Source organism: Narcine bancroftii, chromosome 5 (genome assembly GCF_036971445.1).
Source record: "Narcine bancroftii isolate sNarBan1 chromosome 5, sNarBan1.hap1, whole genome shotgun sequence".
NCBI lineage: Eukaryota > Metazoa > Chordata > Chondrichthyes > Torpediniformes > Narcinidae > Narcine > Narcine bancroftii.
The window spans coordinates 245,630,700-245,654,791 of NC_091473.1; the positions used below are offsets into that span (position 1 = coordinate 245,630,700).

A 24,092-nucleotide genomic window follows, 5' to 3' on the forward strand; every position below is an offset into this window, starting at 1 on the left:
TAACAAATATCAGACTTGAACCTCACCTTGGTTACACTAATCATGTAGATGTGGAAATACTTCAAGTAGAGGTGATGGAGCTGAGACAGAAATAGGAGGCCCTGATGGAGGAAGACAAACTGCACAATTTGAAACCTCCCCCCTCCATCCCAAAGAGGAAGTGAAACCTGATTAAATCAAATCTATCTGCATCACCAGAAAAATGAATGGAAGGATTCTGAAGAATGAGCTGACAAATTGGATTGAATTAGGAGAATTGATGAATACTGTGGAAGAAAAAGTAGATGCCCCCCCCCCCCCCCCCAGTCTTTCAGGTTGCACACATCAAGTGTATCACCATTTTCGCCTGACCCTATGCAGTGATGCTGTTGGCTTACCTGTTAAAACCTGCCCAAGAAGTTTGATTCAGAAGTCTCTATTTCATGTAAGATGAATTGCAAACACTTTTATGACCACTGATAAGTCAGGAAGTATCTCTCCACATAAATATTTGAGCAATTTCCATCCTCAAGCAAAAAGCACCAACAAACTTGGCAACAAACGCTGGGTTAAATTTTATGATTGGCATTTTGACAGCAAAGAGGCATTTGACATGGCTTTCTCTTTGTACAAGCAAATTTGTTGACCAGTCTCTTCTTTTTTGTATTAGGATAACAGTGAATATTTATATCTTGTGTATTTATTGTCTCTTTTAGTTTAATTCGATTAGTTCACTATTATATCTTTTCCTTAGAGTGTTTGGCTGAAGCAAGTAAGAATTTTGGTGCATTTGTATATTGTACAATGTGTATGACAATAAACTCGTCTTTTTTTTATTGTGAATAATGTTTAAATTTGGAAAAAAAAGAATATTTTTTCTATTTCACAATGCAGTGTTGAAACATCCTGACGTAACAAGACATGCTTGGTTTTACGGAAGAATCATAAGTTTGTTACAAGAGTACCTGCGCAGAATCTTGGTCACTCTCAATTGCACGAGTATTGAAACTTTAAACTGAACTTTAAATCCAGATCAAGGAAGTTCCCGTTAACCCACCATTTGCTGCCAAGGTACTGGTGAGTTTGTTGGTGATATTTGCATGTGTATGTAGATTGCGCAAATATATATGTGGAGAGATACCTCATGACTTATAAATTGCTACGTTGATGAATGATATGTTCAAACTCTGCCTTAACAGATGCATAAACATAGTAACTTCCCCTCACACTCATTCTAAGCCTTGTAAAATGGTTTGAATTGCGTTAATTGTCCCGAAGGTAAGGGATGGAACTGAAGGTTGCTGCTCTTTGATTTCACTGCACAACAAAGATTTTGCTTCCTTAACACTTTTGGCCATATTTTATGGATTTTGGGCAGGTGATCATGAACAACACCTTAAAATTTTCCTGTCACAAACTATTTTTTAGATATAGCTTATTTTACAATAGGCTACATTTGTGATTTTCTGTCATATTTTAAGTCTCTTATTGCCCACAAAACAAGCTGGTTTGGTCATGCATTCACAACTGGTGCTAGGCAAATGTTGTCTTATACAACATCTCCAACTTCCTTTGTGGTTTGGCAAATCTGAAATGATCTTCCGGTTCAGCTTGAAGCCGTCTGTCATAATCCCTAGTTTTTCTTCAGAAAGCAAACCTTTTGAAAAAAAATGTTGTCCAGTTTTATGGGCCAGAACATAAACACCTGTCTCAAGGATATTGTACTTGAGGTTTTCACTTTTTGTATGTGTGGCAAAATAAGGGGAGGGGGTGTGATGGTATTATCCAGCCACATGATAGAATTAATTCACATGGAATGGAGAGAAATGTTACCAAAATGAAAGGAGTCAAGGAGAATTTAACAGGTGAAGCTGGGCTTGTTCTCCTTGAGACTTAGGGAAGACAGCACCGGACAGCAATTTTTTTTTCAAAAGGTTTGCTTCCTGAAAAAAATAGACAACTTCAAGCTGAACACAGAGATAATTTCAGGTGATCACATAGGAAGTTGGAGAAACCTTAAATTAACTTTTATTGAATTTAACGTGTTTAATTGCACAATGTTGCGGACACATTGTGTTGGTTCAACTGACCTAAAAATGATTTGCCACTGATTTTCATTTTCACTCAGCATCTGATGCCTCTCATGTCAGTGTCTAATAATAATTGGCCAGCATTGATGGATTCCAGTTGTCCTGACACCACTTTTCTATGGTCGTAATATAAATTACTACATTGACCTTCTGCTCGGACTGGGGCTGGGGCCGCCGCCGCCTTCCCTGTGCCCGGACCAGGGCCGCCACCTCCTTCTTTCTGCCCGGACCGGGGCCTCCGCCTGCTTCACTCTGCTGAGACCGGGGCCACCACCTCCCCCTCGCTTCTGCCCGGACGGGGGCCTCCGCCTGCTTCACTCTACCGAGGCCGGGGCCGCCACCTCCCCCTCGCTTTTGCCCGGATCGGGGCCGCCGCTGCCTACCTCCTGCTTGGACTGGGGCCGGGGCTGGGGCCGGGGCCGCCGCTGCCTTCCAGTTACACAACAATAAGAAAGGGTGTGACTCGGTCAACCCCGTCAGAATCCAACCGGGTCCCTGACCTACCTCAGAGGTAGTTAGAGAACCCAATTAAACTTACCTAGGCCATGTCCACAGGTGATTTGCGACCAGGTATGGTCCGACCTAGGAGGGGAGGCAGGCCCCTCCAGCCCGGGTAAGAAACCTGCATAGGAGAAGGCCACTCCATTATAAAACCTACGACCTCGCTGCCACGTCCCAGCTTGCTTGGCCACGGCACACGAACCATGGGTGTAAAGGGTGGGGCCAGTACTGCACACACTGCTCTCCACCTAAAAGCTCCTTTGCTCAGGCCCGAGGGCATGTCCACGTCCTCCCCCTCCACGTCCTCCCCCTCAAAACCGCAGAGCCCACCTCACTGACAAAAGACAAAGGAGGAAAAACCCAACACCCAACCCCAACCAACCAATTTTCCCTTGCAACCGCTGCAACCGTGTCTGCCTGTCTCGCATCGGACTTGTCAGCCACAAACGAGCCTGCAGCTGACGTGGACATTGGCCCTCCATAAATCTTCGTCCGCGAAGCCAAGCCAAAGAGAAAGAGAATATCCTGGTGAAACCTTTCACTATGTCAATGACTGTACCAAGATCAGCGGGGAAGATGTCCAATTCTGAAGGCAGAAAATGAATTTTCAATGACACGTTGCACTTCATAGTTTTGTATGTTTGAAGTAGACTTCAAATATGGCAGGAAATCTCAAAAATGGGTTATATCTTTAAAAATGGTATGTGATAGGAAATTTCTAAGGAGATTTTCGTGATCAGCAGGCCAAAATCCATAAAATACACCCAAAGTGTTTAGGAAGCAAAATCTTTGTTGTCCACTGTAATCAGTCCTTCAAGTGGAGTAGCTCCCATTTCCAGAATTTGCTTTGTCTTCTTCTCCTCCTCTCTTCATTTCTGGTATTTCAGATTCACTTTTACCCCTGGTCCTGACACAAATACCACCTGAGTCAATGACTTTCTCCTAGGCTTCACCTGTCAAACTCTCCTTTAGTTCTGACACGCCCTTGTCCCTTTCTCTGCAACCTAAAACTTGTTCCGTTTCTAACCACACTCAGTTCCGATGAAAGATCATCCATCGGAAGCTTTAACTCTCCTCTTCTTTCCACAGATGGTGCCTGATCTGCCTTTTCTATGGCTTTCAGCATCTGTAGTATTTTATTGAAATTTTGCTCTGGCATTGGCTAAAACCCAACTTGATTTTTTTTGGGTATTCTATGATTGTATGTATATCATGGATACTGTTACAGCACAAGCATCCCGAGTTCAAATCCCACGCTGTTTGTAAGGAGTTTGCTCGTTCTTCCTGTGTCTGTGTGGATTTCCTCCAGGTGTTCCCATTTTCTCCCACTGTTCAAAACGTATAGGGGTTATAGGTTAATTGAGTGTAATTGGTCGGCATGGGCTCATGGGCCTGAAAAGCCTGTTACCATGTTCAAATGAAAAATAAACACCCATGGAAAAATTTTGCATTTGTATCATTCTTCACTTCCATTAAGGTTATCGCAAAGCATTCTAGCCTGAAGAGTTGATCCAGGGGCAAGAATATAGAACATGACAACACAGTTCAGGCCCTTTGGCCTCGATGTTGTGCCGACCTATATATTCCTAACAAAAAAAGATACTAAACCCTTCCTACCTCATAACCCTCTATTTACCTTTCATCCATGAGCCTAATAGTCTCTCAAATATCCCTAATGTTTCAGCCTCTACCGCCATCCCTAATAAGGCACTTCATGCACCCACAACTCTCTGTGTAAAATACTTACCCTGATTTCTCCTCTAAACTTTCCTCCCTTCATTTTGTAGAGATGTCCCCTGGTGTTTGATATTCCTGCTCTGGGAAAAAAAGGCACTGGCTGTCCATCTTATCTATGCCTCTCAGAACATTGTAGACCTCTATTGTCTCCTCTCGATCTTCTAAACTCTAAAGAGAACAGTCCCAGCTCTGCTAACCTTGCCTCATAAGACTTATTTTCAAATTCAGGCAACTTCCTGGCAAATCTTCTCAGCACCCGCTCCATAGTTACCACATCCTTCCTAAAATGAAGTGACCAGAACTGAACACAATACTTTAAACATGGTCTCACCAGAGATTTGTACAGATGTGGCATGACCATTTGACTCTTGAACTCAATCCCTCATTAATGAAGTCCAGTGACCCACAGGCCTTCTTAACTATCCTATTGACCTCTGCAGCAACCTTAAGAGATACAATTAACCCTGGTTTGACCTTCCAAAATGTCTGTTTATTTATTTATTTAAAAAAATTTAAATGTATCATCTCACATTTATCCATTTATCACTTCTGACACTTTTCTGCCCAACTCTGCATCTTATCTATATCTTTTTGTAACCTCGACAACCTTCAGCGCTACCCACAACTCCTCTGAGAATTCATTTCTCATCCTTTAAAGAAGTTAATGCGTCATCTATACCTGTGGTGGCCTAAATATGACCCTAGTCTAATGAATAAAATGTGGACAATAAATATCAGCTTTGTAAATGTTTCTATGACGCATGAGTTTAAAATAAACTAGATCATGTAAGTTAACATATTAATTGAGAACAATTTAACCAAGTTACTGGGTATTTCTGGGAATTTTCTTGATCTAATTTCTTTGCCATGAGAAGGAAAAATTGATTGAGGTTTGTTTGAATGGCTTCTGAAAAATGGTAACTCAGACAGTGCAGCATTCTCTCAATACTGTACTGATGGGCACCTAATTATTTGACCTAATGTCTCTGGAGTAAGACTTGAACTAGGAAGCCTGCTGACCCAGAAGTCCCATAACCAGGAATTATTGCAATTATCAAATCGTTTTAGTTTGGGACATTAGATCAACAATGCCTCATGATCTCTTTATTAATGTTCTTTGCTGTTTGACTTTTTCCATTAAAATTTTTTTTTTAATTGAATCAATGTCTTTTATCAAGTACATAAGGATTAACACATCCATTTACTGTCACTCATCCATAATCTTTTTTATCCTTTTTGATTTCTGGACTGTCAACATTTCAAAATATCATCAAGGATTTGACAGTTTATTTGGCAGTCTTGAAGGATAACACTATTTGCATTTATATTTTGGCATTAACTCAGGAAGGCACCCCAAGGCACTTGACAGGAGATCTTGTAAGCAATAACGAGAGGGTGGTAGTGATCTTGATGAATGGTTCTCAACCTTGATCTTTCCACTCACATTCCACTTTAAGTAATTCCCATGCCATCAGTGCTCTGTGATTAATAAGGAATTGCTTATTATGTGAGTGGGAAGGAAAAGTTGAGAATCTCTGCTCTAGACCCAATCATTACTGAAATATTTTGCTTGATAAAAATTGTCATTAGCCCATTTCTTTTGCAGTTATGAAACCATGCATAGAATGAGTCAATTAGGTACGATAAAAACAGTGGTTTTCAACCTTTTTCTTTCCACCCACATCCCACCTTAAGCAATCCCTTACTAATCACAGAGCACATATGACATAGGGAATACTTAAGAAGTATGTGAGTGGAAAGAAAAAGGTTGAGAACCACTGATCTAGATCAACTGAGAATGGCAGGTGGAATTTAACTCGTATGTGTTGGTGCCAATGCCAAGGACAGGATAAATCTCCAGAGGGTTGTTAATGGCCAGCGACATCACGGCCACCAATCTTTCACTCCATCGAGAACATCTGCAAGAGATGGGTGTCTTAAGAAAGCAGCCTCTCAACTTCCTGGGAAGATTTAAACCTAATATTAAATAAAATTACAAAAAACAACATACCAAAAGATTTTAATAACATAAGAGACAAAAAAGTAGGTCTAAAAAGGTTTATTATTGATAGCGCTTGGAGCAGCAAGAAAAGTGTATAATGACATCTTGAAAAACGGAAGCAAATTTAAAAATACAACAATGGCACACAGAAATGGACAGGTGTATTCCATTAGAAAAAAGTACATGAAACTTAAAGGACAAATATACCTTATTCGAACAAACTTGGGAACTATACACAAAGTATGTTAGAAAATGCCGACCTCAGACCTCCATCTCCTAAATTGATACGAAAACAAATACAATGAGACTTTATGGGGGCGATATGACTTACTTTTCCTTTTGTTGTCTTCTTTTGTTTTGTGTGTTTTTATTATTTATTGGTTTATGAAGGGGGGAGGGGAGGGGGAAGGGAGGAAGGAGAGGGAAAAAAGGGAAGTGTCACCGTGTATATTTTATGATGAATATTTGTATATATATATTGTACTGATATGGTTCATGGTGCAATAAACAAAAAAATTACAAATAAAGAAAGCAGCTTCTCTCCTCAAGGACCCCCACCATGCTCTCTTTCCTCTGCTACCATCAGGAAGGTGGTACAGGAGCCTGAAGATAAGCACTCAGCGGCAGAAGGACGGCTTCTTCCCTTGCTCATCAGATTTCTGAATTGGTAAAGATCCACAGACGCTACCTCACTTTCACCCATTCTCATGGATTATTTATTAATTTTCAAATGTAATTTATAGCAATATTTTCACTGTAATACTGCCACAAAACAAAAGAATTTCATGAAATGTTCATGACAATCAATTCTGATTTTAATTATGGATAAAGGTTAAATGATATATTTAGGTAGGTTCATGAATGGCATACACTAGATGTCAGAACTCTGGGAGTGTTGTTGAACAGAGAAACATCTGGTTACAAGGGCATATTTCCCTGAAAGAGGTAATGGAGGTAGATAAGCTGACGGAGAAGACTTTGGCATCCTTGACTTCCTTGGCTGAGGCACCGAATATAGAATTTAACATGTCACAATACTAGCGTATAAAACTTTGGTCAAACCACCCTCCGAGTATTGTGGCAATTCTGGTCATTCCATTACAAAAAAAAGGGATTAAACTAGAGAGGGTGCAGAAAAAAATTCACATTACCAGTCCATTCTTAATTGAATTAAAGATTGGGGGGACGTGTAAAGCAGATCCCTGGCTCACCACCATCTATTTCACAGAAGGAATAAAAAGCTTCCTCATTGTCAATTAGCTCCTTGAGTCAAAGCATTAGATTCATTAACTCTTGGTATCAGAATACACCTGAGATTCAATATCAGATGGAATTTAGCATCGATGGGGTGCCAAGGGCATGGAAGGTTTCCTGATTATGTCGGAGGTTCGGATCTGGAGCTCAGGTTGCCGATGCTTTGGACTGGAGTGGTTGCAGAGGCTGCAGGAGTGCCAGAGGTGAAAACACACAGACACTCAGATGGGGGGGACCTCTCTTTTTCTTCCTTTTCTCTGATTGAAAGAGGCATCCGGCAATTTCTGCTAATGGCGAATCTTTGTATGCCTTAAACTAAAGCAAATTTCCCATAACATTACACCTGTTTTGTTACATGACAATAAAGGAACGTTGAATCTTGAGATATTTCAGCTGATATGAAGATAATTTTATAAATATTCTCTGGTGGAACGGTTTATTCTTGGTGATTAGTGAGGGGAAAAATAATAATTTCCCTCCAGATCTTAAATAAACAATTAAGGAGTAAAGGGAATTCTTTGATGACAAAGAGATTGAGGCAGCAGAGGTTAATGCTGGTGTGACTTTGGTAGAATGCCAAATGGAAGAGCAGAGCCAAGCAATGATAGTTTGGTGGAAGTTTTGAAAGCTCATTCGATTAACCTGGCTGTGTATTGCATTTATAGGGAGCTCAACGGCTGGCAACATCCAGACACCAACAAGTTAAAGGACTTGAAGGAAACAACCAATGGGTATTTGCTGCCAGCCATTATGTTGTGAGGCTGCATATTACATTAAGGACAAAACGACATGAGCTTGACATGAGTAAGGCACAACATGGGTGCATCATTCGGCAAGATAATAAGTTTAGCATCAATCCTCAGTATTTACTTCCAAAGAATGTCAGGGCTAAAAATTTAGAGGCAAGTTGCTGGATTCTTTTTCAATGAATTGTGTTTAAAAATCTATTTTACTTTTACAGGAGTGGAACCTGAGTATAATGGCTTCACTCTTTCAATCTGATTGGGCAGTTACATTGAAGGGCCAGCATGGTTGACATAGCATTTAGCACAATGCCTTTACAGCGCCAGTGATAGGGACGGGTGTTCGAATCCTGTGCTGTTTGAAAGGAGTTTGTACGTTCTCCCCATGTCTGCAAGGGTTTTCCCCGGGGGCTCTGGTTTCCTCCCACCGTTCGAAACATACTGCAAAGTGTAGGTTAATTGGGCTGTTAAAAGTGTAGGTTAAAAGGCCTGTTACCGTGCTGCATGTCTAAGTGTAAATTTGTGAAGCACCCTAGCACACCTGACATGACTTCCATGATATCATTCCCTCTGCTTTGTTCCTTTTGGAATGTTGTTTTGGAAAGCTCCAATTGTTGGGCACTCCCAGATTTTACAGAAGAACTGGATATTAATCATTCTGCCCTCATACCCCAGCATCGACCCCACTCAGATAGATCCACCATCTCCTCCATCGCCGCGCCTACCCATCAATCTCAACCCCCTCAACCTGCACCCTCCACCCGAGCTTCTCTGCAGCCCAGACCGCAGACCTCTCTCGATAATTCCTGGTGTTCGTCATTAAAATAAGATGGATCTATATTGGTCAGGTTGCACATTCAAACAATTTCTGCGCATGTTGTTCGGATTTTAAAAGATGGGACTTAGCAAGCATTAGTATACCTGTCAATTCTTTTTTTTTGTAGGTCAAAATTCTTCAAAAGGGAAGCGAAAACATTCAGAACCTACCACAACCCCTGAAGCAGCTACAACAACAACAGCAACAACAACAACAACAACAACAGCAGCGACAACAAGAGTGGCTCAAATAAGTACGTTTTCTTTTAGCAGCATATAATACTACGGTCCCACTCTCAGAGTAGTGCACATCTTACCAACGACTCCTCCAGTGATGTCCACAGTTGGCTTAGAGCAGCGTTTGTAGTCAGGACTAAGGAGCAAAGAGAATCAGCTGCTACACATGGTGGGCTTTCAAAGTGCGATAGCTGGGGAGTCTGGCCCAGGTAATTTAAAGGGGCCAGTGGTCAGGTGTGCACTAATGGGTGGGCAACCTTGATGGCAATTGATGCGACTTTTGACTAGGTTCCAGACGGAGAAGCCATGTGACCCTCCACAATCCACATTCCCACGTGGTTACATTACCCCTCTACAATCCACATAACACAGGGTAAACACTTGGGAGTGTGTTGTCCCATGCCAAGGTAAACACTGGGAGTATGTTGTCCCTTGACAGGAGATGTTAAGGGACAGAGCAGATGCTGGGAGGTGAAAGTCTTCGAAGCAGTGCTTGGCCATTTTGTAATGAGAAAGTACGGAATTTATTTACACAGCTGTTGTGAATCTTCAGAATATCTTTCAGAGAGGATACACGTAATGTAGATTGTTGGCCACCAGGCAATCTAGGGATGTGGGTGTACTAACAATAACCACACCAGTAGTGTGAGTATAAGACAGCTTTAATAAACTAATATGTACACTAAGAGGTCTTGTCTCTCTGCAAGACGAACCTGGAAGGCTAGATTTTAGCTCTGGACTGCTTTATACACAAGGTCACCTGGATGACCCCGGGTGACCTAGTGGTGTAATTACATAGCACCACAGTGGGGACCAGGTAAGGCAGGAGTTAGTCACAATATTAATGCCTGGGCATGTTGTTAAGGGGACAAACATTTACCAGGACACCAGGGAGAACTCCTGCTCACTTCCTGTCCCTGTTTCTCCTCTTCTCTCACGTTGACATCGGTAAGATATGATATAATGCAGATGTTTAGTGGAAAGTGTGCTGACCGGCTGCATTACAGTCTAATATGGGGACACCCCTGAGCGTAGAGCCCTGAAAAAGGTAGTGGACACAGCCTAAGACATCACAGACAAAACCCTCCCCCCCATCGAGAGCATCTCCAGCGAACACTGCCATCGGAGAGCAGCAGCAATCATCAAGGATCCACACCACCCAGCACATGCTCTGTTCCCACAGCTACCATCAGGAAAGAGGTAGAGGACTCGCACCACCAGGTTCAGGAACAACTTCCATTATCAGACTTCTCAATAACAAACCCAATTATGTCCTTAAATAAGGACTCTTACCTTTGCGCTTTATTGATTTTTAAAAATCTCTGTATTGCATAGTCAATGTGTTTACATTTCTTTCTTTATTTACATGTGCACATTGAGTACAGTTTTTGTTTTGCACTACCAATAAGTGGTAATTCTGCCTTGCTCACAAGATAAAGAATCTCAGGGTTGTATGTGATGTCATGTATGTACTGACAATAAATCTGAACTTTGAAGTTTGAAGATTTTTTTTCTCTGCCACCAGATTATGTGAAATACATAACAATTGGATCAGTTTTCTTCGTGATTCTGGTTTTACTTCTTGCTGTTTGTCTGTATTTCATCCATAAGAAAAGGAATCATCAACGTAAGTACATCGAAATTCTTTGAAAAGCTGCAACCAAAGAAGGCTTGTACTTATGCAGAGCTTTACACGCCCTCTGCAAACCAACCCCCCCCCCCACCCCCCGCCCGCAATTGCATTGCTATCCGAGGAGTCCCTGGTGATTAAATTGGAGCTACAGTAGCGGATTGGTCCACTGCGGACCACTGGGTAACCCATTCTAAATTTTGGGCATGTCATTGAGGGAATTAATGCTCACTGAATTTTGAGGCAATGCTGTATCCTTATAAGGCACTGGTGAGACTTCACTTGGAGTATTGTGAGCAGTTTTGGGCTCCTCGTTTAAGAAATGATGTGCTGACATTGAAGAAGGTTCAGAGGAGAACCAGAAGGATGATTCCAGGAATGAGGAACATTTGACAGCTCTTGGCATGTGCTCATTGGAATTTAGGAGAATGGGGTGGGGGGGGGGGGAGGGAGGGGGAGATCTCATTGAAATATTTCGGATGTAGAAAGACATGGACAGGGTAGATGTAGAAAGATTGTTTCCCACGGTGGGAGAGTCTAGGACAAGAGGAAAAAAGGCATCAGCTTAGAACAGACGTGTGGAGGAATTTCTTTAGCAAGACAGTGGTGAATCTGTGGAATTTGAGGCCACAGGCGGTAATGGAGGCCAGGTTATTGGGTGTATTTGAGGCAGAGATTAATAGGTTCTTGATTAGCCAGCGATTATAGGGAGGAGGCTGGCAGTGAGCTGAGTGGGAAAATGGATCGGCTCATGATTCAATGGCGGGGCCTATTTCTGCTCCTGTGTCTATGGTCTTTAACATCCACTTGAGAAGACAGCTTGGACCTCTATTTGGCCATCTTATCTGAGAAACAGCACTTCTGACTGCATCTGTCCATCAGCAACACACAAGGAGTGACTGCCACGTCCTATGGCTAAGCCTGTCAAGGGAGACGTTAACTCATACTCTGGGCATGCTGGGCTCCTTTGTGTGGAGCAATGAGTATGAACATCAGGAAGTCATGCTGCAACAATATACAGTAATTCTTTGGTCAGTCCACAGTTGGAGTATTGTGTGCAATTCTAGTAACCCTCAGAAAGGATACCGAAGAGGCTTACCAGGATGTTGCCTCATTTAGGGAGTATGAGTTTGAGGGCTCATAGGATCTTTTTTTAATTTAGACACGCAGCACGAATACAGGCCGTTCCGGCCCACAAGCCTGGGCTGTTCAAATACACCAATGAACCTATGTTTTGAAGGGTGGGAGGAAACCAGAGCACCCGGAGGAATCCCAAGCAGGCACGGGGAGAGTGTACAAGCTCTGTCCAGATAGCGCCAGATTCGAATCCGGATCACTGGCACTGCAGCAGCGTTGTGTCTAACCACTACACGAGCCATGAGAGCGATTGATAAGGTGGACAGCCAGAGAATTTCCCCAGCGTCACACGATAGTGATTTGAGGTGAGGAGGAGGAAGTTTAGGGAGAGATGTACGGGGCGGGGGGGGGGGGAAATAATTTATTTGGTAGGTGCCTGGAACGGGCTGCCAGGGGTAGTGGTGGAAGCAGATGCAACAGAACCTTTTAAAAGTCCTCTACATAGACGCGTGACTGTGAAGGAGAAAGAGGGAGATTTATTATGTGCAAGATGCAGAGTTTTAATTTGATTTAGACATCATAGGTGGCTCAGTTGGCATTGCTGTTAGCGCAACGCTGTTACAGCGCCAGCGATCAGGACCGAGGTTTGAATCTCATGCTATCTGTAAGGAGTTTGTACGTTCTCCCCACATCTGCATGGGGTTTTCCCCAGGAGCTCTGGTTTCCTCCCACCCTTCGAAAAGTACCAGTGGGTGTAGGTTAATGGACCTACGGGCTGAAATGGCCTGTTACCGAGCTGTGTGTCTAAATTTAAGTTTAAAAAAACAATTAAATGTACTGACTTGATTTGTGTTCTTTGTTCTTTTATCCTAGAGGTGAGACACAGTCAAATTTATTGAGGTGACAGCACCCAGAATGATATTGGGGTTAAATTTTAACCTGATAGGCCAAGCGACAGGGCTGGTTCATATAAACCATATAACATGTAACAGTTTAACAGTGCAGAAACAGGCCATATCGGCCCTTCGAGTCTGCACCGGTTCACTTGAACAGCTCCACTAGCTAACCCCTCCCACTCTCCGCCCATAACCCTCTAACACCCCCTTATATCCATGTACACATCTGTTACCAATTGGTTTTCGAACCAGAGGCCGCAACAGATTTATTGTCACAAAACTTGGGGTCCATGTGGCAGCAGTTTTTGTGCATTCCAGGTGCAGAATTGTTACAAATTACAATTTACTAAATATAAGATAGAGGAAAAAAGAGGTGGCATCCATAGATTCATTGTCTGTTCAACATTTCTCACCCTAAAAATGGATCATTTTGGTAATGACAGCCTTGGTCAGGTAAAAAGCAACACCTCTTTCTGGGGAAATCCAGTTCTTAAAACTCTGAATTTCAACTTGTGTTTAATAGGAGCACGACTTCACCCCCAAAATGACCCCAGACTTTTAAAAATTAGAACCGTTATTAAAGCCCCTGAAGTTGTTTTGATCTTTACTTGACACCATGCCTGTGTGGATTGACGTGTAAAGTGGGCGGGATGTGCCGACACCGCTAATGGTCACATCACTGCCTCCTTATGTGGTGCCCTAGCAAAAGTGTCAACATCTGCCTCTGTGTTTCACAGGAAAGGACCTAGAAACTTCCCAGAGAGCAAAAACAAAAGAAGAGGAGGTAAACATGAATTCTTTTTTTAAATTTAGTGTTTGATTATTTAAAGGAAACTATTTCAGTAGATAAAATGATAGAAAGGTACTCTCTCTAGACCACTCCCCTGAGGGTCTTCACAGACTAGGAGGCGTGGAAAGTGTAAACTCAGTGTTGTGGTTGTGAGGCCAGTAAAGTGTCCATTAGTGTGGGACTGTGGTCACAAGCCAGTCAGACTAGATGAAGAGGGTTGGTTTCCTTCCCAGATGGGCTAACAATTTGGACTGATTCATGAACTCATGAGGAAACCAATTTCGGATTTGACCAAGTTAAGAGTGAAATGGACAAGTCTAAATGAAAACAGAGATTATTATCTTCTTCAAGAGAAACCAGGCAATAAAGTCTTGCTGGGTATGATGGTGTAGTTGTTACATAATGGACTAATTACTCAGTTCTAGCCCATCACGTTAATTGATCAAAAAGACATTAACATCGAATACTCCCCCCCCACCCCCTTCTTCTGTCACTCTCTCTCTCTTCCCCTTTCTCTCTGTCTACTTACACAGAGCCAACGTCAATTCTCACCTCTCCTCTTATCATACCCAATTAACACCCTTTTGTCGGTCTGGACTTCTCTCCCTGCCAGTCTCCAGTCTTTATTCTGGCGACTTCCTGATTTTTTTTGCTTATACCTTGAAGAAGGGCTCAGGCCTGAAACATCAGCAATACATCTTTACCTCCTATAGACGCCGTGGGACCGGCTGAGTTACTCCAGCATTTCTCCACCCTAATTGAGCAGTCTTGATATCATCCTTCTGACCATCAGCTTTTAGAAGGTTGTAGAACCCAAACAGGTCCTCAACCAGCCTATAGTCCAACCCCAATGCATCTGATTCTCAATGGCCCTGTGAAGTCTGCTGACAAACCAATCTACCTTCTCAAGGCAAGCAGGGAACGGATGCTATTCAAGTCTTACAAGTGACTACCAACATGAGGGAGGATCAAAGCCATTGACAAAGGGAAGTTGTGTGTGGAGGGCATCACAGCTGGTTGAGCTTCAATGACGTAAGTTCGAATCTGACCTCCAACCCTGTGTGGAGATTGCACATTGTTCCTGTGTTCTGATTTCCTCCCACATCCCAAAATTGAATTGATGGAGGATGGGGGAAAATAAAAGAGGGCTACTGTAGGATTAGGGCAAATGAGTGTCCGATCATCGGGTACGCACAACATACATTTTTGCCGCACCTCAGCTCCCTTGAACTTGGATTTAAGCTTGAACTTAAACTGTTTCACTATAATGGGGAAGTGAGGATGAAGATTTTCTTGCGGTTTTACTGTCTGGCTGAGCAATAGATGAAACTGTCACTTCCTTAAATTCCACACAGTGTTTAGACTTTGAAACTGCTTTGCTGGTAATGTTTTTCTGTTTTGGGAAGGACCTGATATGGGGAAAGATGTTGCATAAACACCAGCCTGCCACATCCATGACCTTGTTTGTTTCTCAACCAGTGACGGATTAGTAGGCTGTGGTTGAAGCGACCCATCCACTCCCATGTGCTGAGGAATGTGCTTCCCCTCGGTTGGAAGTGTTAGTGTAGGAAGAATCAACTTGAGTTTATGCCCTGGCAGACTCCAAATAGTGCCCAGAGAGGGCCTGCAAAGAGCAAAGTGTCAACAACCAATTAATTGTTCGACATTTTAAGGAAAGTATAGGTAAAGGACATGACTGAGAACTCTGGGGTGAAACAAGAAAGTCTGCAGGCACTGTGATTGTAGTTTAATACACAAAGTGCTGGAGGAGATCAGCAGGCCTCGCAGAGAGAGTCCATATATACAATCAACGTTTTGGGCCCGAATCCTTCATCGAGGTATAAGCAAAAAGCAGATTAGACACCTGAATAAAAAGGCTGGGGAGGGGGCGGGGGGCGGGCGGGCGGCTGGGCGGGAAGTGGTCGATGGACACCAGGTGATCGTAAAACCACTGGTTGAACAAGTGGATCCCACGGAGGATGAAGTGTAGGAGAGGTCCGTGGCGAGTGAGGCTCAGAACTGTGGTGGCGAGAGAGCGAGGGTCCTCCCTCCCTGTCCTTTCTGCTTTTTCTTTGCTCATTCCTTGACAAAGGGCTCAGGCCTGAAACGTTGGTTATAAATCTTTGCCTTCTGGGGATGCCGCGGGACCGGCTGAATTTCTCCAGCTCTTTTGGGGATTAATCACAGAGAACTCTCTTCCTATTTGCACCTGAAATTATCTCCCCTCTTTGACATCCCAATCTTTGGAATCAAGATACAGAAATTCATCCTAGTGGCTGATGATGAACAGTTGCTGGTATATTCCACCTTCCTGCCAACAGTGCCTTCCCTGGGTCCCATTGTATGGCAAATGTAATAAGTGGATGGTCAGTTCTTGACCCTGGAGATCAAGATGAATTTCTCAGATTTTTGGCCAAGTTTAACTTGTTGGCTTAGTATCCACTTCCTCCTTTTCCAGCATGAAGATGAAACCTTGAAGGCTGGATGGATCTTGATGGGTTCCTTGTTTCCTGCCCCTCCATTTAACAGCAGGGCGCAGATTTTTATCACTCCAGTTGTCATGAACTTTGCTTAACTACCTTCCTCTCCGATTCCACTACAGAACTCAGGAAGGCCACTCAACGGTTTTGAATATGCAAAAGTCACAAAGCAGGGCAACCAAGTTCAAGGCGTCGACGTCCAGACAGCCCATACACTAATCCCCGAAGGTTTGGAGAAGCAGGAGACAAATGCAGCGAATATTCCCTCAGTGGTTTACAGCACACTGGACTTTGAGGTTGAGACCCAGCTCAAGGGTATCCACTGTTCTAAGAGTGCGACTGAATATGCCACTGTGATGTTTAAATGAATGGGAACTCAATTGGAATCTCTGATCCAGAGCAAAAATAGGGCCTTTCCTTATGATGGGGGTTTCCTAGCATGGTTGAATGTATGCCTGGAGGGAGAAGTCAATGCATGCCCAAGCTTAATTGATCATTTGAAACACTGTGCTTTTAATATGCTATCTTCCCTCAGCCAATTAGTATACAAATAGACTTTTGGTGGCCAGTGCTTAGCTATTACAGTATCAGACAACTCTGCATAAACCTCAGGCTGCTACTCCCATGATCTTGTTTAATTCAGAACCATTGACGGATTGGCAGGCCCTGGTCCTAGTGACCCAGGTTTGACCCAATTGTACCTGCAACCCGGGTTTAAACCTGGGTCTGTCTATGAAGAGTTTGCATGCTCTCCCTGTGCCCTCTCCCTGTGGGTTTTCTCCCACCCTTCAAAAACATACAGGGTTTAACTGGGTATTTGGATGGCACGGGCTCATGGAGGGGAAGGCCCTATCACCATACTGTCAGAATCAGTCATGAAATTCAGTAACATGTGTAACATGGTGAAAGACTTGTATCTACCAGTACTGTAGGGCATGTTGTAAATAACTTGCCTGTACCTGCCAGTGCTTCCTGGTTTATACAGCGATGGCCCCATGTCCACCAGTATTCACGGTAAACCAGAGGTGCAGCAGTGACGGAGCCGGGTCTGCCACTGTGTAGCTACAGATGTCCGTTACTTGTGGCGGCATAACTACTGTGGTCTCCTATGGATTCTATTTTTCTGATAATGCTCCTGTGAAATTCCCCATTTTAAATGGTCATAAAATGTGTTGGACAGTGGTTCGGCTTCGGAGGGCACTACAAGGCGCCTCTGGATATGAATGGGATGCTGGAACAGCCTTTTAGGGCCGCTGTCTGATAGGTAAGTTCTTAGTTTTCCATCTGCTCCTGTAGCCAGCCTCAAGGCGGAGGCCTGACATGAAAGGGCCTATTGAAACACAAGATCCTTAGTGTGATGTCCAGGTATTTTTTGCCAGTGAGAGAGAGAGATCTTGAATAAGCGGGCATGGTTTCAAGTTTAGGGGGAGGTCAGTGTATTTATAATCAAGAAAACAATTTAACAAGGGAGTCAAACAGAAACCTTAGTTAAATCTCTAATTTGTGTCTTTTGTTTACCATTGTCTGCATTTTTACTCTCTGAGACGTGGCTGTATTGAAAATGCTTGTTGCAGCGAGACTTATTTGCAACCGTTTGCACTTGACCCTTACAAATATTGGTGCCCTTGTCTGGGTAGATTGGATTTAGTTTGGGATGATATTTAAGCTGCACAAACATGCACAGATCGACTTGTACGATTTGTCTCAAAGTACATTTTTGTATTGACTCTGATCAGAATGTGGGAACCCCATGCCATGTCTTTTGAACACTGCTAAGCACATATTCTCCCACAGTCGGAGAGCACGCAACACTCGTGGTACCTTAACATTCACAACTTTTCATAATGGAGCTTTCTTTTTATCAAAGTGATTACTACGAGTCCTGGTAATTCTCCTTAACCCAGACGCTGAAGTGACCCTCTACTACCATGGTCCTGGTGTTGCTGGGGTGCAATCTGTGCGGTCACCAGTAGATGGCAGCAGTTCTCCATCACAGGGAGACCATTGCTTCACACCCCAGACATTGTTGAAGATCATTAGGCCAGATTGAGTGTTCTTCTACCCAGAAAAAAATAAATACATTTCTGTCATTTTGTTGGATCTCATATGTGGAATATAAATTGATTCCCCAGCACAGAGTCTGACAGAAGAAAGAGTTGTAGATTTCAAGTAAATATTGGGTGCAAAACACTTCCTAACCATTAAAACAGCTAATCAGAAGGTGCTGTTTTCTTACCCTGGGCTTCTCCTTCAGAGGAAATAAGCTTCCTATCATTTTCACGGTTTCAATCCTATCAGCCCTTAATCTGCTAAATTTGAGGGTATTTGAGGTGCTGTGGAATTAGCTCAAATGGTAGAGTTCTCGCTTACCAAGCAAGACGTAGCGGGATCGATGCCATATCAGTTAGCACAGCACCTTTACGGCGCCAGTGATCGGGACCGAATCCCGTGCTGTCTGTAAGGAGTTTGTACATTCTCCCCATGTCTGTGTGAGCTTTCCCCGGGGGCTCCGGTTTCCTCCCACTGTTCAAAACTTACTGGGGGTATAGGTTAATTGGGTGCCACAAACTGGGCTAAATTTATACTTCTAGTAGTTTAGTTTGGTATATTTTTTTGAAATTTAGGTAGGGAGCTGTCAGCGGGGCAACAGGGGCCAGTGGGGTAGCGGGAGCCGACGGAGCCAGCAGGAGCCATCAGGGGACAGCCTTCAGGGCCGCTCTCTGTGGCTCACATCACAGCAGAGCAATGGCCATCCTCCCTACCCATAATCCCCCCTCGCAGCTGGAACTATTCTGGGAACCACAGAGGATTATAGGTAGGGAAGACGTTTTTATGACAGTGGTGCTACAGCAGCAGTTGTCCCGCCTCCATCGACTTCGGAGGGCGCTACGAGGCGCTTCTGGATATGAATGGGACGCTGGAACAGCCTTTTAGGGCCGCTGTCTGATAGGTAAGTTCTTAGTTTTCCATCTGCTCCTGTAGCCGGCGTCAAGGCGGAGGCCTGACGTGAAAGGGCCTATTGAAACACAAGATCCTTAGCGTGATGTCCAGGTATTTTTTGCCAGTGAGAGAGAGAGAGAGAGAGATCTTGAATGAGCGGGCATGGTTACCAGTTTAGGGGGAGGTCAATCAGAACTAAGGTGGATAGAAATTTCTCATAATCTCTGGACATTTTCCACCCTGGAGGCTAGATTATTGTAAGTACAGTAAAACCACTGATGGGTAGATGCCGGATGAGTGAATTTGCCGGTTGCTTGAGCTTGCGTGATACATGATTGGTGAACTGACCTCGAGGGACACCACTTTTAAAGTTCAGTATTTTTTGCCTATTTATTATCCCAATTTTTTTTGCCTGTTGCTTGAATTTCCGGATAACAGGGATTTTACTCTATAAAAGAGGAGCAAAATTAATTTTTGAAAGACTGGGGAATTGACAGCTATGGGAAACGGGCAGAGTAAAGAGGAAATGAAATCAGAGGAGCTCCATCATGATCACATCGAATGACAGGCTAGGCTTGTGGGACGATGTGGCCTACTCCTGCTCCTATTTCCTCGTGCCCCAATACTGAATCGCCGAGGGCGGTGTTTGCACGGAATGAGCCGCCAGAGGCGGCACAGTTGATGTAGGGGCGGCACAGTTGGCCTTTACAGTGCCAGCGATTAGGACCCCGGGAGGTTCGAATCCTGCGCTGTCTGTAAGGAGTTTGTACGTTCTCCCCGTGTCTGCGTGGGTTTTCCCCGGGCTCTCCGGTTTCCTCCCACTGTTCAAAACGTACTGGGGGTGTAGGTTAATTGGGCGGCACGGACTCATGGGCTGAAATGGCCTGTTACTGTGCTGTATGTCTAATAGTAAAGACAGGTACAATTGCAACGTTTAAATGACCTTGAAGCAGGTACATGGATACAAAAGGTTTAGAGAGGTATGGGCCAAATGCAGGTATACTTCTTGGACATCATGGACATTTTGGGCTGAAAGGCCTGGTTCCTGAGCTGTAAATCTCTATGACAGCCAATCTAGATTGACACAACTGAAGCATTAAAAACCTCCCTTTTATATTCCAGTCCCCTTTGAGATAAAAGCCAATGTTCCACTAACCTTGGTTTCGTTTTTGCACTAGTTATTAGCCTGTGTTCCAGTTCCTGCACTTCTTCCATTGGAGTGTATCAGACCTTAACCTTACGGGGAGGATAGTTCCTCCACTTGTAAGGGCCTCTGATGGACAAAACAGTGACAGGGCTGAGGAGCAAAGGAGGAAGAAGAAAAGGACCAAGGGCCAACAGTAGGAGAAAGTTGGTGTGAACGGTAACAACAGAAGAGGCTCTTTGGCCTTATGTTGGCTCCCCATCCTGTTTTACCCCACGTTAACTGCTGTGAAGTAATCCCATTTTTTCCCATTCCTCCACTTCTGATCTCCTGTGTCTTGTCAGCTTGTTCTCTCCCATCATTTGTCCTTTGATTCTTTTAGCTATCAACCAACGTAACCCACCAATCCCGTCTTTGTGATGTGGGAGGAAATAGATGGACCCAGATGGACAATGGAGAGAACTATGAACAGAAAACACCAAGGTTGGCATGGAACTCTGCCCCCTGGGACCATGAGGCAGCTGCACAAACTGTTGCAGCGCCATGTCATCGAATCATTTGCAAGGTGCCCAGTGAGAGAAGCAGTCTGCTGTGATTCTATGGAAGAGATGGGTTGGATCAGCATTGAGTCTTCTCCATTATTACTCTTCCTGTTAGCTGTGTGTCCTCAAGAGGCCAACGCAGGGATATTTAACCAGGTCACCATTTTCCGCAGTCATGTTATGGGATTTAATGCATCATTGAATTTACCTGACCAAGGTTGACTACTTCAGAGAGGAGATGTAAACATTTACTTCCTCTCCTCCCACAGCCTCAAAGTGTTGCAATGCAGGAAATGATTGCCAGGACAGGCCATTATTAGGACTACAATATTTTGTATGCTCATAGCTTCAAATATTGGCTTGGTACAGCAATGTCATTATCCACTCTGTGACTGGAGGAGATAGATTCAACTCCCACCCTAATGGCTTGAGGACATAATTATAGACTTTTGGAATCAAGAAAGTCACGCAACAAGATGAGAGGTGACTTGATGAAGGTCTACAACAGTGGTTCTCAACCTTTTTCTTTCCACTCACATCGCACCTTAAGTATTCCCTATACCATCGGTGTTCTGCGATTAGTAAGGTGTCGCTTAAGATGGGATGTGAGTGGGAAGGGAAGGTTGAGAAACACTGCTCTAGATCCAATTGTTGCTAAATATTTTGCTTGAGAAAAATTGTCATTGGCCCATTTCCTTTGGAGTTCTGAAACCATGCACATAACGAATCAATGAGGTACGACTAAAACAGTGGATTTTAAACTTTTTCTTTCCACCCACATCCCACCTTGAGCAATGCCTTACTAATCACATACTTAGTGGCATGTGAGTGGAAAGAAAAAGGTTGAGAACCACTGGTCTACAAGATTATGAGATGTATAGATAAGGTAAACAGTCAGTGCCTTTGTCTCAGGGCTGGAGTAACAGATAACATCTGTACAAAGTAAAGGGAGGGAAGTTTAGCGGAGGCATCAGGGATAAGGTTTTTTTTTAACACAGAAAGTTCTGGGGGCCTGGAATTCCTTTCCAGGGGTGGTGGTGGAGGCTGGAACAATAGGGACATTAAGTGACTCTTAGACAGACTCATAGATGAAAGAAAAATAAAGGGTTGCCAGGAAGGAAGGGTTTAGATTTTCTTTGGTAGTATTTATGGTTCAGCACAATATTTTTGTGGACCGAAGGGCCTGTATGGTGCTGTAATGTTCTATGTTAACACAGAAACAGGCCCTTTAACCATCCAGGTCTCTGCTGATCATCGTACACATTTATACTGATCCTACACTAATCCCTTTTCTCCCCATCTTCATGTCAGCTCTCCCCAAATCCCACCACTCATCTCAATATCAGAGGCTATTATAACAAGGACAAATTTAACTGACCAACTTACAAGTCTTTGGGCTCTGAGAGGAAACAGGAGCATTCAGAAGAAATGCATCGGAGAGCATGCCAACTCCATAGAGACAACTGCACTCAGCCACGTCATACTGGAGAGCTCATCCACTGAGGTGATATGGGTGGAGCTCAGAAATAAGAAAGGTGCTACTATAGGCCTCCCACTTGCCAGCAGAACAGATGTAAATGCAACAGGGCTGTTGTAGCAGGTAAATTTAATTTCCCCAAAACTGACTGGGACTTTCTTGGTACAAGATGCATAGATGGGGCATAATTTCCTATGAGTATCCAAGGTGGTTTCTTGAAACACTCTGTGGAGAGTTCACCCACTCTGTGGAGTCCATCAAACTCAATCAGGGACTCTTACTTGTGCACTTGATTGATTTTTATATTCTCTCTGTATTGCAGTTTGCTTACATTTTTTTATCTGTTTACATTTCTTTATTTGTGTAACTGTGTACGTCATGTACAGTTTTTTGTGCATTAAATGGCAAATTCTGCCTCGCCCACAGGAAAAAGAACCTTAGGGTTGTATGTGATGTCATATGTGGACTCTAACAATAAAACTGAAATCTAAATTTAACCAGTGGCCTCACTAGACATGAGCCTGGCCTTCAATGGGAGAGTATTTTGGGAAAGGTGATAAGATCTCCTTGGGTTGAAGATGGTCATGGATAAGGATGCCTATGTGGCGAAAGAAAGTGTTAAATTGAGAGAAGGCAAATTGCAACGAGCGTTGTCACAAGCTGAGGAGAGTAGATCAGGAGTAACTGGTGATGGGCAAGTCCATGTTGGGCATGTGGGAGTTATTTAAAGACCAGCTGATCGGAATTCAGGAACACCATGTTCCTGGGAGGAAGACAAAATTTCAGAAGATAGCAAAAGATATGAATTTAGTCAGAAAGTTAAACAAAGCCTATGTAAGGTTTAGAAAGTTGCAATTGGACATGACCTTTAAGGAATTTAAAGATAGCAGGAAAAAAATCGAGCAGAGAATCTGGAGAGACAAAGGGAGCCATGGCTAGCGTGGTGGTTAGTGCAACAGTATTGCAGTGCCAGTGACCCAGGTTTGAAACCGGAGCTGTCTGTAAGAAGTTTGCACGTTCTCCCCATATCTGCATGGGTTTCCTCCGGGTGCTCCGGTTTCCTCCCACCCTTCAAAATGTGCATGGGTTGCAGGAAATGTGAGCTGGAAATGTGCTGTATGTCTAAATTTAATTTAAAATTTAAATGTAAAAATTTAATGTGGGGTCACAGAGCTCACAGCACGGTCTTTGACCAGAGGACCCTGTTGCGGTGGGACAATGTATGGGATTTTATTCTGTACTGAAACAAAGGAGTAGAGGGAGGGAGGTGATGGCAAAGACTTGCTTATTGCTGATTGGTTAGTGGTGTCAAGACAATCAACTGGGATTTGAGGAATTTGGCACCACCAGTGTACAGAAAGTGGCATAGAGATACAGCTCCTGGAGTCAAGATCCTAGAGGGGTACGGAATCTGATACACTTACTTGGGGCTGAGTGGGAAAATGGATCAGCTCATGATGGAGCGGACTCAATGGGCTGAATAGCCTACTTCTGCACCCATACCTTATGGTCTTACTGCCTGCACCTAGACTACTGGATGTCAGTAAAGTTTTAATGCCATTAACTATCCAACACGAGGGAGATGAGTGCAGGTTTTGTAGACAATGGAGGGCTCTGGTTTAACTCCAGTGGTATTGTCCTCAGAAGCTATGTGAAGAAGATAACGCAACTGGAAAGCATTGTGTGGTTTATCGGCGACGGAGGAATCCTGGAGCCGATACCAACTCGTTCTTGGAGCCAAGTCCTGTTAACACCTC

At 43.6% G+C, this 24,092-nt stretch overlaps 1 protein-coding gene across 1 annotated transcript; it reads left to right on the forward strand.

Annotated features, from left to right (window-relative positions):
• Window positions 1-202: 202 nt before the first annotated feature.
• LOC138765546 (uncharacterized) lies at window positions 203-22,832 on the forward strand. Its single transcript, XM_069942577.1, has 8 exons — window positions 203-280; window positions 1,012-1,050; window positions 8,229-8,367; window positions 9,251-9,376; window positions 10,885-10,986; window positions 13,700-13,746; window positions 16,355-16,528; window positions 20,699-22,832. Exons 1-8 carry the CDS (start codon window positions 203-205, stop codon window positions 20,909-20,911), a joined length of 918 nt encoding a protein of 305 aa, XP_069798678.1. The 3' UTR covers window positions 20,912-22,832.
• Window positions 22,833-24,092: the final 1,260 nt, after the last annotated feature.

Excerpts from the sequence above, each read along its gene's own strand:
- LOC138765546 (XM_069942577.1), top strand. The coding sequence starts at position 203 with ATGAATGGAAGGATTCTGAAGAATGAGCTGACAAATTGGATTGAATTA. Across the intron at positions 281-1,011 it reads TGAATACTGTGGAAGAAAAA|ATCAAGGAAGTTCCCGTTAA; the intron begins GTAGATGCCCCC and ends CTTTAAATCCAG. Across the intron at positions 9,377-10,884 it reads AACAAGAGTGGCTCAAATAA|ATTATGTGAAATACATAACA; the intron begins GTACGTTTTCTT and ends CTCTGCCACCAG.